This window comes from Alosa pseudoharengus, unplaced genomic scaffold (assembly GCF_046254945.1).
Source record: "Alosa pseudoharengus isolate Yale_2024_CS ecotype anadromous, Long Island Sound unplaced genomic scaffold, YU_APseudo_1.1 YU_APseudo_1.1_scf_16, whole genome shotgun sequence".
Taxonomy (NCBI): Eukaryota; Metazoa; Chordata; class Actinopteri; order Clupeiformes; family Clupeidae; genus Alosa; species Alosa pseudoharengus.
In genome coordinates, this window is record NW_027468630.1 from 4,980,131 (window position 1) to 4,994,607 (window position 14,477).

At 40.1% G+C, this 14,477-nt stretch overlaps 1 protein-coding gene across 2 annotated transcripts; it reads right to left on the bottom strand.

Annotated features, from left to right (window-relative positions):
* Nucleotides 1-770: 770 nt before the first annotated feature.
* Nucleotides 771-10,550, bottom strand: dhodh (dihydroorotate dehydrogenase). Of its 2 annotated transcripts, XM_076286799.1 has the most exons (9): nucleotides 10,483-10,550; nucleotides 9,688-9,900; nucleotides 6,690-6,889; nucleotides 4,770-4,852; nucleotides 4,326-4,513; nucleotides 3,584-3,697; nucleotides 2,787-2,940; nucleotides 2,311-2,470; nucleotides 771-2,078 (listed from the first exon to the last, which is right to left on the bottom strand). In XM_076286799.1, the coding sequence occupies exons 1-9, from the start codon at nucleotides 10,498-10,500 to the stop codon at nucleotides 1,907-1,909; spliced, it is 1,302 nt and encodes a 433-aa protein (XP_076142914.1). In that variant the 5' UTR covers nucleotides 10,501-10,550; the 3' UTR covers nucleotides 771-1,906. The 2 variants fall into 2 exon arrangements, with proteins under 2 accessions (XP_076142914.1, XP_076142915.1); XM_076286800.1 differs by lacking the exons at nucleotides 9,688-9,900; nucleotides 10,483-10,550 and adding an exon at nucleotides 7,520-8,376.
* Nucleotides 10,551-14,477: the final 3,927 nt, after the last annotated feature.

The window sequence follows — 14,477 nt, forward strand, 5'->3', positions numbered from 1 at the left end:
CTTATGTTAGCGACTATGATGCTACTACCCACAGGTTGCTTGAAGCAGCCGGCTCAACACACAGGGCGAGTTGACCAATCACAGTTTTGTGTATAAAGTTAAAGCAAAAACATAGCCTACATTTTCAAAATAGTTTTCTTTGTGCATGTTGATTAACTAATGACAGCCTACTATTGTCTGCTCCACATGTTCATAGTCTAATTCTGCATAGAGTTAATTTAATGGTGGTAATGATTTAATGATGAAATATTGTTGATGAAATGGTGGCACAGGCCTATGGTCTTAATGACTCCTTCACATTTTCATGGCCTAGCCTAATTATATAAATATTGTACTACTTTTTTATATCAGTCTTTGAAAACTGAAAAAAAAAAACATGTCAATGTCAAAAAAATATTTTCGAGAATGAGGATTAAATACTGGACATATATTAAATTTTTCCATCGTCTCCCTTACATTTTCCATCTGTTCTTACGAGTAGCAATCAAAACCATATGATTTACTTAATGTTATACAAGAACAGAATAGAATTAAACAGAATTGAGTTCAGACTTGAGTTCGGTATTTTGGGTCCGGCCCTCCTCAAGTCCCAGTTTGTCATGTGGCCCCTTGGGGAAATTAGTTGCCCACCCCTGCTTTAGACAGACAATAGATCCAAAGGTTGTAAGGAGACAGACAAGGTCCTTAGAAAGAAAGGAAATTGGTGAATGTCTTGTCAGCTCTACAGTATTCCTTCGGCAAGATGAATTAAACACAATGGTTACCTCATGTAGCCTCAGATGTCTTTTATTATAAAGGCTGTCTAGATTATTCTCTACCTAACACTGCAGCAGGTTTAACGTGTGCTCACGTTTCATCATGAAGCTCCACCTTTGGCAGTAATTCCAACATTTCCTAATAGTATTGCCAGTATTTCCACTTTTCTGTCATTTTCCTTGAGGTCAAAGACCTTGAGGCGGACGGCACAGAAAAATTACGTGTACCAGGAAATATGGGTCAGTGTTAACACAGATTTAAAGGGGCACAGAGATTTTGAATTACCTGAACAATTCACGTTTCATTATTCTGGACATTGTGTGATAGAATGTTGATAAATCAGGGTAATCAGTGGTAGGGTATTAGAAGATAGTAGAAATATTTTCAAATTTAACAGTTACAAAAGTTCTACAGCTATAGCAGTCATCTATCAACAAATACAACAAAGGAATATCAAATATCAGGATTACATATAAATATGTTTAATCATGTGTTTCAATGACATTTAGCCATGAATTTAATTGAACTCGTTCCACTTCTTTTATGAACAACTCCCTTCATGTGAGTAGCATGAAACTGTACAAAGCCAAGCATGACAACAAGTGGGTGTTCTATGATTACATTTCTATTTGCTAAAAAACAGAAATGGTTGGTTTCCTCTTCCTCTCATAATTTATCCAAAGGTCAGCTTCTTATTTTGCTTATTTTGTATTTGGCAAAACATGAAACCTCTAAAAGGTCATTGAAGGACTTTTTCAAAGACAAAATTGACCTCTGGAGAGGTTGTTCATTTAACATTAAATACTGAATTTTAAAGCTAAATTTAAATTATTCCTGTTGGGCGATATACACTATGTCAATACATACTGCTGACACATAATCATTTCAAAGATGCCATTAATCATAGTGCACAGAACAAGCGATACACATTCAGTGACTTGCCATACATCTATTGTCAAATATTGTTTGACCAACATTATTTTACTTTTTATATTTATTTTGAAACATTTCAAGAGTCACTCTCTTATATAACCTACCCTGAGCACCAAATACATGTAGGTATACTGTTTTGTATGGACCAGTGAGACAATGCCACATCTGTATTGGCTTCAAGTAAGGACAGGACTTTAGATTAGGCTCTGCTCCCCCTCTAACTGACCGCTGGATCAGAGGCACCTGAGACTGGGTGAGTTTGCTCTCTGCTCTCTAGATTATGTGTTACTGCCAACGCTGCATCATCTGCTGCTGCTGCTGCTACTGTAGTGCCTGCTGACCTGTGGTCAGCTCCCACGGCTTCAGAGACACTAGCAAAGCCTTGTTCCCTAGAGACAGGAGAGGGAAAGAAACAAACCCACATCAGAGATCTGCGATCACGTATTCTTCGATTCTGCGATCTTGAATTTCCCCTTGGGGATCAATAATCTATCTATCTATCTATCTATCATGTGTGTCTCTCTTACAGTATGTGTGTCCCATCTGTGTCTCTTCCACACACATGAAAGCAGATGTGTTTTTATCGGTTTCTTTTCAAACACTCTTGCTCAGTTCACTCACTGTAAAAGCTGATCCAGTTCCTTTTTGATCTTGGTGATGAGCGGAGGCCCCTGGTACACGAGGGCCGTGTACAGCTGGACCAGCGAGGCTCCGGCGCGGATCTTATCCAGGGCGTCCTGCCCGCTGGCAATGCCACCCACACCAATGATGGGGATCTTCCCTGCGGGCAAACACACAAGCAAACAACAACATTACACCCGATATAGCTATAAAAAAAAAAAAAAAAATCACAGCCTTTTTTCCCCAATTCATTTACTGTTCTCCTCACCAAATAAAGTCCCTGAAGAGGGGAATCTGGCCACCTCTAGCTGATTTCAATCAACGATAAACATTACCACAGACACACAGCTCTGATCAAAAGATAGCCGGTGCAGTTTTGTCAGGGGGTTTCTGTAGTATTAACCCAGAGTAGCCCTGTGCTAGTGTTTGGCAGTAAACAGAGGGAGGATGTGTGTGTGGGTGGGGCATCAGCCTACCTTCGGTCATGCGGTACATGTCCCGTACCACCTCAGTGGCCATGGTTTTGAGCGGCTGACCACTGAGACCGCCGGCTTCTTTGCTCGAAGAGTCCCTCAGCGACTCGGGCCGGGACACTGTTGTGTTGGAGACGATGATTCCATCGACACGGAGCTACATTGCAAAAAGGAAAAAAAAAAACAACTAAACTGAAAAGAAAGAAGCACATACATATAAAGAATTTCCCCTGGGGATCAATAAAGTATCTATCTATCTATCTATCTATCTATCTATCTATATATCTATCCATATGAAGAGCACATACACAAGGTGGGACGCATTCTCTAGCCAGCTTGGAATGAAATAGCCATAGCACGCAGAAATGCTACAAGTATACATCACTTTCTGTGACGATATCCAACTTTTACATCTACTTGCCTCCGGCTGGTTTGACCGACCATGCTCACTATGGGTATTACGGTATATATGAATATCTGCTCACATAATAATCGGAGATGCCTACATGTCTTACATGATTACATGATGGGAATGCTTTCCTCTAATGTACTGCACCTATCATCTTTATTTAAATGACAAGGCTGCAATTGAAGGTCATTTGAGCACTAAGGCTGGAGAATAACATGGAGACTACCATTATGCAATGCATTCTAATGCACGATTGCGCAAGGTGTGAGAATTATTGTCTGGCACCAGACAGAACAGTGCCAGTGACTACACACACAAGCTCACACGTATATACACAGACATATACACACACACAATCCCTGCAGGTGTTGTGTGTCCCTTTGGTACTGACCTCCCGGACGACATCAGCGATGTCCTGCTTGTCCTGAGCACAGAGGTCAGGGGCGATTTTGAGCAAAACGGGGACCTTCCTGCTACCCTGCAGCAGGTCACGCTCCCTCAGCACCTGCGACACAAGACAGGAACACACACACACAAACAAACAATGCACACACACAAACACAAAAATACGACAGAGGACCACACTCACACACACACACACATACAAACAAACAAAGCACATGTACACACACAAACATAAAAATACGACAGAGGACCACACTCACACACACACACACACACACACACACACACACACACACACACACCATTAGGATGTGACCCTAAGCTATTGCAATTGTATTACTGATAGATCATGCAATAGTTTAACTGATTCCATATTCAAATTCAAAACATTTAATGTCATTCCTTCTTAAATTGTGCAAATTAAGTGCAAGGTGGTGCATTAATTCATATGCATGACACAAACGCCTCCATGGCATGGCAGATAATGCTGTGAAGGTTGTCTTTCTCACACAATAACACAGGCAAAGCATCATTACAAACAATCAAAATGCAAAATACAAATACACTCAGAAATCACAGAAACACAAACAGAACTCCATCATACGGATGTGATGCATCACTTAGCTTAAAGCTGTGCAAGCAGGTTGCATGCATATGCGACTCAAACATCTTCATGGCATTGTCTAAGCTCTTTAATGATGCTGTCATTTTGTTTGTTTTTCTCTCACCTTAACCAGTAGGTGGCGCAATTCACCCTTTGCCTGCAAGTTTCTCAGGCCTGGTGTGTTGGGGCTGCTGACGTTCACCACAAGGTAGTCCGCGAGCGGGCCCAGCGTCTGAATCCCCTTCAGGTAGTCGGAGACCGCGTCTTCGGTCAGCTTGTTCTTGCCCAGGTTGATGCCCAGAGGAAGGCCCACTAAAAGTGCCGTCAGACTGTTAGCAGCATAAGAAGGTGGTGGCTATCTTTCCACTGCCTTGTAAATTAAATCTTCACACATATAAATCTATATAAACACAAATTATATTCTACAGGCTACCGTAACAAATGTTTCTCATAAATGGGTACTAACATGAAGGGGGAAAAAATCAGAGAAGTGTCCAAAGCTATTGTGTTACAATGTGTTTTTAATGTTTTAATGTAAACAATTCTTACAGTCAGTCCGGACTGTTACCTTTAGTAAGCTCTGCCTGTTTTGTCTCCCTTGCTTTTAATCTCTCGAAAACTTCAGAGAGGCCACAACTGTTGAAGCCATACCTGTGACACACACACACACACGCACACACACACACACACACACACACACACACACACACACACACACACACAGTAAGTCCTAGAAACACAGTGAGATTCTTTTTTCAATAAGGTCATGCTGTGAAAAGTACACATGTACACCATTGAACACACTATGAATGAGAATGTTGACATGAAATTTGCTACGATTTAAAGCAGCAACTTATTGGACATACACCCAAGTGCATATGTGTTTGTAAATGTAAATGTGTTTACGTGTGAATGTGTGTGTTTTTTTTTTTTTGGGGGGGGGGGGTGTTGAAGGTCAACCTTTAATCAGCATATCCAAATATTCTGGTAGAGCGACACACTGTCTGTGCATAAACCCATCTCATTAAAACTCTTATCGTGTTCGCCATAGAAGCCCTTCCACTTCACTCACACAAATGAATAAGAATGAAGACAACAAACTAGTTCATTTGCTACCACTCATAAGCCTTTGATGCAAAAGCACTCAAATCAACATAAGTAGCTTTCAGGCAGGTGACTACACAGAGGCACCATGAGGGGATTCACTCAGTCATGTAGAAAGCTTAGGGCACGGATCAACACAGAGATGTTTAGATATCATTTTAAGGAGCAGTGCAACTTATTGAATATCATTAGGAGAACGTAATGAACTTGACACCACATTACATAACCGCCAGACAAGACATCCTCCAGCAAATGCAAAACTCAACCATAACAATAACAAATCAAGCCACTTACAGCACGTAAAGGCAAAACCGAGACGTCATGGCTAAAAGGCTAAAAGGATGATTTTTTTAGGGCACCACATTCAGCAAAACAACTCAAAATGTATTAAATCGATTTTTTACTTTTCCCTCACCTGCTCTACTTTGAGCATGGTAGGTCCACTGAGAATGTATAGCGGCAAGTCTATTAGTTCAGTACATGAGGCCTGCCAAACATTGTGCTTGGTGGCATGTGACGTGAGAGCATCAGAGAGAACTTTATGGTAGTTGAGTGTGTGTTCTACCCTAAAAAGGGGAGACACACAAGCCTTTCACTTAGTACACATCGTTGGCTTTTAAGACCGAATTTGCTATTCAAACATATTGAAACAACAAAAACAAATCACGCTGCTTGAATTTGTGTGTGAAGTCTCCAAAAAGCTCGCCTGATTCCACTGGACACACCACTGGACTATGGAAAATATCTTAAGTGCACTACCATTTAAAAGTTTGGGGTTCAAGCACATAAAAGATCATTTGACTAAAGTACAGTTTAAAGGACATAGTTCTTATTTCAATTCAAAATCATCATTTCTAACCATGTCAATGGTTACAATTGTGTCAACAAGGTGTCAATGTATTTCCCATTCAATTTGTTACATTTCCTCTTCAACCCCATTCTCTGTATGTTTTACTTACCAAACTTTAGAACGGTAGTGTAAAATGCAGTGGCCTTGTATTTTAAAGGTAAAATAATGTGTGTGGCAGACACATGTATTTCCTCTCTCTCATTACACCCTTGAACACCCAAGGACAATATTGACTGTATACCAGAGGGCAGAAGGGCAAATTACAAGAGAGCAAATGACCACAAATAAGAGTTACCCCATGAACCCAATGTAGAAATACTCACTGTCTGTATCTGTGTATATAGTAAGCAGACCAGCTTTGCTGGAACAGTCTTAATTCCTGTTTCTGATAGAGCACCTTTATAAAGAGGTGAATGTTTAAACACCTCCCATAGTGTACTAGTGTCTCATTCCAGGTTGGACATTTATGCCATGCATTCCAGGCAAAGGAGCAGCATTTCTAATGATTAATGAACCACATCACGTGATGCCCACCTGTTAATGACTGCTTGGTCGCTAGGCAGGCGGAACACACGTGGCTGAGGGTTTCCTTCCTGGGGCTTTGGTGTTACCGTGCCAACCTCCACAAACCCAAAGCCCAACTTGTACAGGCCATCCACTGCCTCTCCGTGCTTGTCAAAGCCAGCCGCCATGCCAACAGGGTTTCTGAACCTCTGACCCATGACGTTCACTTCCTTAACACAGAAATAAAAAAAAAATCAGACATTCCGCACAAGTATTTCCACAATAAGATACTGCTGCTCTCGACATCCGACATGCTTCCATGGATGTTGACATGAAAGTCTACATAGGCCAATATTCCTTGATCTAAATGATAGATCCTAACAGTTTTTGTTTATTTAGTGCAGTCACAGCTCATCCAGATATTTATGGCTTTTGTAATTGGCATGACAGATAAACACATTTGTCAAAAAAAGGGATTCTATTTTATAGAATTTCCATAACTATAACTGCAACTGTAACTATATACACACACACACAGAAAACATTTACATTTACAAACACATATATGAAAGAGGGAGTGTAATGACTGTGTGTGTGCATGTGTGTGTGTCTTTAGGCCTGCATTGCAGGGGTCTCTTCAGCTTAATGCCTTTGAGAACAACCAACTTTTTGAAAGGTCTGCCATTGAGACATCCTCGATGAAATCTGTTGATAAATCCAGCTAAGGAAAGTAAAAGCTCTTCTGGAGCAATGAAATCTAACAAACAGGTGCTTGATTAGGGGTTACTGTTCCAAAGACAGTTCCATCTAAGCCAAGTAAACACTGCATTTTTGCTGTCGCCTATGATATGGTAACTCACATTATGCATTTCAATCGGTCTGCTTGCCATGGGTCAGCACGAATCAGAGGCTGCATCATTTTGCATGAAAATCTCACAGAGGCTTCAGACAAGAGCCTTTTCGTCTTTATTTGACACCTGTCTTTGTTTTTTTGTTTTTTTTAAAAGCCTGACAGTAACATAAACAAACATAAAATAAACAAGGTTAAACAGCTTGCCCTAGATGTGGATGAGTAAAAGTGATACTGCAGAAATATCTACCATCCATAAATCTAAGAGCAAGCTTTATTATTTACAATGCAAGCAGCCTGGTACTGACATCTACATACGGAAATCTCAGGGACAGATGCCCTCACACAGACCGATCTGAGAGCTACATTTTGAAAGTAGAGTATTGACTGAAAACTTAAATTGTCAACAGCAGTGAAATGAAATATTATTGAACACACATTTGTATTACTGTGCATGTCCCTGCAATTTAAGGCCATCAGAAAGTACACAGCTCCACAGCCAGATCAGATCTCCATCCTTGAAAAACTATTTGTTTTCTGCCAATATGAATAGATACTTGGTTATGGTTATGGGACTTTGCAGACGCCAATGCGACACACAAATACAAAAAAACAACTTAATATTTAAAATATAACAGGGAACAGATTAGAATGTTGGTCAAACTATAAGGAGAATTCAATAAATAGCCTGAGCATAAGCAATGAAAATGAGGGGAAAAGTAATAAAAAAATAGTGTCCATTCAATCAATAATATAAAAAACAATGACATGGTAAGACTATATTAAGGAGAATATCAATAATAAACAATAATGTCAAATTAATCAACAGCCTAATGGAAATAAAACAATATTATACGAACCATAACGCATAAGAAGCGCTTAAAGGAGAATTCCGATGTGATTTTGACCTAAAGTGTTTTGAAACATGATACCGAGTGTGAACGTATGTCTCATAGCCCATCTCGGCTTGTCCACTGCACTCCGAAATCTGGCGCTAGTTAGCCGATGCTACCAACAAGGCGGTCAATGGTGGTGCCTCGGCATCGGCATAGCCATGCAAATAAATCACTGTTTTACACCATTTACGAGGCTCAATGTATCTCCACACTTCATTGGTAGACTTCCAAGGGCCCTGACATTTAAAACGAGACATTGAGAACTTTGAAAAAGCACTGGTAGTTTACTTACAAGACGATTTATACAGACAGTCTCTTCTCGAAGTTTAGCGTTTGCAGCCATCTTGAATTTAGTCACGATAAGTCGAGCGACGAGTAAGAATGAACAGGTATGATAAGGGATCAGATTCCAAAAATAATTCAGTGGAAATGCATGGATTCCAGTTGCTGCTACTGGAAGAAACTGTAATCCATGCATTTCCACAGAATTATTTTTGGAATCTGATCCCTTATCATACCTGTTCATTCTTACTCGTCGCTCGACTTATCGTGACTAAATTCAAGATGGCTGCAAACGCTAAACTTCGTGAAGATGCTGTCTGGATAAATCTTCTTGTAAGTAAACTACCAGTGCTTTTTCAAAGTTCTCAATGTCTCGTTTTAAATGTCAGGGCCCTCGGAAGTCTACCAATGAAGTGTGGAGATACATTGAGCCTCGTAAATGGTGTAAAACAGTGATTTATTTGCATGGCTATGCCGATGCCGAGGCACCACCATTGACCGCCTTGTTGGTAGCATCGGCTAACTAGCGCCAGATTTCGGAGTGCAGGGGACAAGCCGAGATGGGCTATGAGACATACGTTCACACTCGGTATCATGTTTCAAAACACTTTAGGTCAAAATCACACCGGAATTCTCCTTTAAAGAACTAAGTGCATGTTGAACAGGAAAGTCTTTAGACCCCTCTTAAACGACCCAAAACTACCACAGGAACGGAGAGCACTTGAAACACATTCCAAGCTCAAGTTTTGGCCTAAAATATTTGTCATGCTATTTGAGCATTTTGAATGGAGTTTTTACTGGCCAAAAAAAATGACATGAAGTCCATGGTAATTCCCTTGGTAATTCTAACTTGATGATTACCACACACAACATTTTTCATTTAAACAATTAGCCAGGAGACGTGTAGGGTTTCATCTGATGAAAGATTTGCAAAGCAGGATCTGGAGGGGAAGGCCAGGCATGAGACTCATAACCCACGTTCATTTCTTCACACACTAACCAGTGAGGCCGGATCCTGGTATCTGTTCAGAGGTACCAGACCCCAGCTGAGGATCCGTACGGCCAGAACATGGGCCGTCTCTGCGCTGACCACCTTCTGGAGCAAGGGCATGAGACTGTTGGCATAGAAGCGCTCATCTCCAACGGCAGTGAGGTATGAGGCGAACAAAAAACTGCCCGCCCCAATTATACCGGCGGCTTCCTTCAGCTGTTTCTGTGGTGGATAAAACAAGTTTTTTTAACAGACAGTTCAGAAGAGCATCATGCCCTACACATACAATGCACATTCCATAAAACAACTTTAAGAGATGAACACATTTACAAATAAATCTGCTGATTTTTCTGATTCAGTTTTGTATGAAAATCTATGTAGCACGTTTAAAACACAACGAACACACACTCAAGACTAGACATTGCTTTTTATCTATGGGTATGGTACTTTGCCCACAGTTTTGGCAGAGGATACTGCTAAGGTAGGCTACTTATTTCCTTTAAAGTATGATTCTCCAGACATTTCAACACTCCATGTCATTTGACGATATGATAATCAACACTTTCCAACGTTATATCACAAAATTATTATATTACTCAAAAGTTACCTAACACAGTTAGCTGTGTTAGCCACATAGATTATCAGGTTAAAATAAGTTAATATTAGCTCGCTAGGTTATCGATGTTCATTCAAGATAAATGTATTCTCCAATTAAATGGGCGAAGGAGATATGAAAGGACATTTCAGAATAAATAGTGTTAAAGTCATGCCTTTACTACGATCATCCAGTGATATTGTCATTACCTTCAGTTTGCCCGCCATACCATTATATCACATTGAGAAGCATGTTCGTGTTGCACAACTTCAAAACATAGGCAGCAGCAACTTCCGGGAGTTGGTCTCGCGACAGTGTGACTGTTCTGACGTCAACGTGTAAAAAAAAAAAATCAGTCCTGAAGAATAGTAGGCTACATTTATTTTACTGTCTATGGGTATATTACAAAGAAGTTCCGTTTTTTAAACTATTGTGACAGCTTAATGATCCCATGATTCATACTGTATGTTGTTATTTGTAGGCCTAGTCTATTTGGAATTTTCTCTTCATTGCTTGGGTCTCTTTGTTTACTCTGCATCACTCTGATGATCCCTTCAAACTTAGCTTAAGGGTAAAACTACTCAAAGTGATGTAGACCTTTGTGATGTAGACTGATGTAAACAAAAACAGTTTTTGTAGGCGATTAATCACATCTTTTTTGTGGAAATAATAAGAGCTATATAAACAAACAATCCTATAACAAAAGCCAACATTATGTGTAATTACTTCAGTCAATAGCATAATTTGGTCCTAAACCTCAAACATAGCAGAGGTCTCAAAAGGTTTAGGTATGCATTTACTGTAGTCTTTAAGATGCTCCATGGTCTTCTCTGGAATGGTGAATCTCTACCAGCACTTGTTGAAGTCTGGGATGGAGTGACAAGAAGTTCCACTTTGCATGTTGTTTGAGTTTGCGTTGCTATTTCCCTAATCAAGTGATCTCACAGTCACTGTTTTTACTCCCAGATTTACTTGTTTTGCATAAGTTGAGCTGGAGTAGACATGTCCTCACTGTCTTTTTCACCTGCTGATATACACAAGTGTGTTTGTTTTTGGTCTCTGTCAGAAATGTCCATTTTAATAGTTTTCTGTGTCTTTTTGTGGATTGATAGATGTTCGTCAGCAGATGGAAGCGCGTGTGCTGAGCAGTCATATTCCTATACAGGAAAGCCAAGGACTGAATTCAATGATGTGGTTTATGAGTTCTCTTCCAAGGCGATGCCCTGGACCAAGGCCAACGGTGCCTGTGAGAAACGGGGAGGACGGCTTCTTCGGGCCCTGAGCTGTCCGACTAGAGACGCTCTGCAGGACATGACTGTGGCAAGGGGCAGGAGATCAGAGGCTTGGTGGGTAGGCAAGAGCCTGATGGGCAGATATGAGGAAAATCCATTAAATGGTGAGTAATGGTGATGGCCATAGTGATGATGATGATGATGATGATGATGATAATGATGATGATGATGATGATGGTGATGATGATGATGATGATGGTGATGATGATGATGATAGTGATGATGATGGTGATGATGATGATGGTGATGATGATGATGATGATGATGATGGTGATGATGATGGTGATGATGATAGTGATGATGATGATGATGATGGTGATGATGATGATGATGATGGTGATGATGATGATGATAGTGATGATGATGATGATGATGATGATAGTGATAGTGATGATGATGATGGTGATGGTGATGATGATGGTGATCATGATATTTTAATTAATGTGACAAAAAAATCCTGTTTTGGTGTGTTGTGTAGTTGGTTATGGTTAGTTGTAGTTATAAATAGAGCAGTTGAGAAATAAGGACAACGTAAAGTGACTTGGCAGGTGGACGTCCTGACTCCTATATAAATCGACTGACAGTGTTCATCACAGGCAGAGGACTTTTTTGAAGACGGAGTGTGAGTGTTTACTGGACTACGCCATAGTACTGGGATATAAACTGCAGTTGTCATTTGTCAGGGTCACTTAGGGTGAGAAGGGGCGTCTGGACGTATCAAAAGTGTTGTTTTTATGAGGCCAAGAAGAAGTGTATTGTGATGGGCAGGTCACCACTGAACATATCACGATCTGCAGGTTGGCTGTCAGACCAGTTTAGAGAGGGATGACTGGAATAATCATGACATTTCCCAGTCATTTCCACGGTCCTACACATACTATTGACTGTATTTTGTGCCACCACGTCATAGGAAAAGATGATGAAGAATTTTGAAGAATATAACACACACACACACACACACACACACACACACACACACACACACACAAGTAATTGTATTGTCAAATGTCTGAATGTGAAATAACTCCCTTATAAAACAAGCCCTTTTACTGTGTAGATAGAGTGTAGATAGATCTATTTCACCATCATCTAGTTCTGTGCCAAACCATTCAATGTCTACAGTATGTCATCATGCATACAACAGCAGGGCAGTTTCAATTTATTGTGTTTGCCACTTGGTAGGCCATTATTACTATGTACCTACGTATTACTTATTATTGTTATTTGTAGCAGTATTATTAGTATCAATGTTATTATAAATCTAACATTGTTGACATACCATTCATAACCTTAACTACTGGCACTGGTATAGTTATTCAAACACTGCTCTACAACTCTGTTTCTGAGAGTGTTCCAGTGCTTTCTCCATTCTTCAGAATGCATTCATTACCTGCGATCATGCTACAAATCATGCACTTCTTTGATAAAAAAAATAATGTTTTAAAAAAACTCTATCTTTCCTTTAGGTTATTGATTTTTCTTAACAAATTGATTCCCTTTGTATTTGTCAGGTGAATCTACTGGGAAGAAAGTCTTGCGAGGGAGAGAGGAGGAAGCACCTGGTAAGAAAATCACAACAGCTGCAGTCTGACTCAGCTCCACTGTCTGAAGTAGAAGCAAAGCATCTGATGCAAATGCATGCTCATCCATCCTTTCTCATGTGCTCTAATAAAATAACATTTTGGCAGGAGTAAGGGGTGTCCTAAAATTTAAAAGCGGATTTGAAAAGAATTGCATCATAATATTTTCATATTGTGTTATATTGATTCAAGTGTTTTTAAAATTGTTTTCATATATATATATATATATATCAGTGGTGAATACTTTGAATAAGACATCCTACTACTGCTCATACGTGGTCATGGATCCATTCAAACTGGCAACCACGCAGTATTGCACCATGAACCTTTCATACATCTGTCAACTAGGTATGATATTTTCTGAATAATACTATTCTGTAATGTACCATGCATCAGATCTCACTTAACTCGTACAAAGCAACATGTTGCACAACAACAATAATAAGACATAACAAATATATTCACAGAGAATCTTTTGAAAAATTTTTTTGTTGTCCTCATAGATCTGAAACCTTCAATACAACTTCAGAGTGCTGTGAGTTGTATATTTATGAAACAATCATGCATTGCAGTTGTTGGTGATTTTGCTTTTACTATTAAGATCACACAAATCACTGTTTATCCTTATAGAACAACACTCGTCAGAGATCAACTCACAGAGCCAAGCGGAACACCTATAATGGTCAGTGATGTCAGTTTAGCTTTTTTATTAAGAAATGTAGCCTACACTTTCTGCTTTGTTTTTATTATAGGCAAAACATTAATCCACCTCCTCTTTCTCTTTTGGCAGAAATTGACAATATTTTGAGTACAATGTCGTCAAAGCTAGGAATGGATGACCTTGATGCTTTCCTAGAGGTCAGATTTCATTAAGACATTCTCACATCCTTTGTTGTTCTGCATTACTGCCACATGAATGTCCTGTGCCTTATTCCTGACAGGCAGCCGTTAACTTCCTAGACACGCTAGAGACAATGGCAGAAGGACCCCCACATAGCAAGATGGTATGACCATTGCATTGTTTCCTGTGTAGGCTACTGTTGGTGCATGGTGTTGGTGCATGGTGTTGGTGCATGGTGTTGGTGCATGGTGTTGGTGCATGGTGTTGGTGCATGGTGTTGGTGTTGGTGCATGGTGTTGGTGCATGGTGTTGGTGCATGGTGTTGGTGCATGCATGGTGTTGGTGCATGGTGTTGGTGCAGGGTGACCATGTTGGCTAAGTAACATCCGTGTTCATTTCACACCGTCAGACGCAATATATGGAGCTTCTCCTCGATGCAGCTGGCAAATCCAGTCAGCTAGAGGACAACCAAATCCAATTGCTCATCAGCT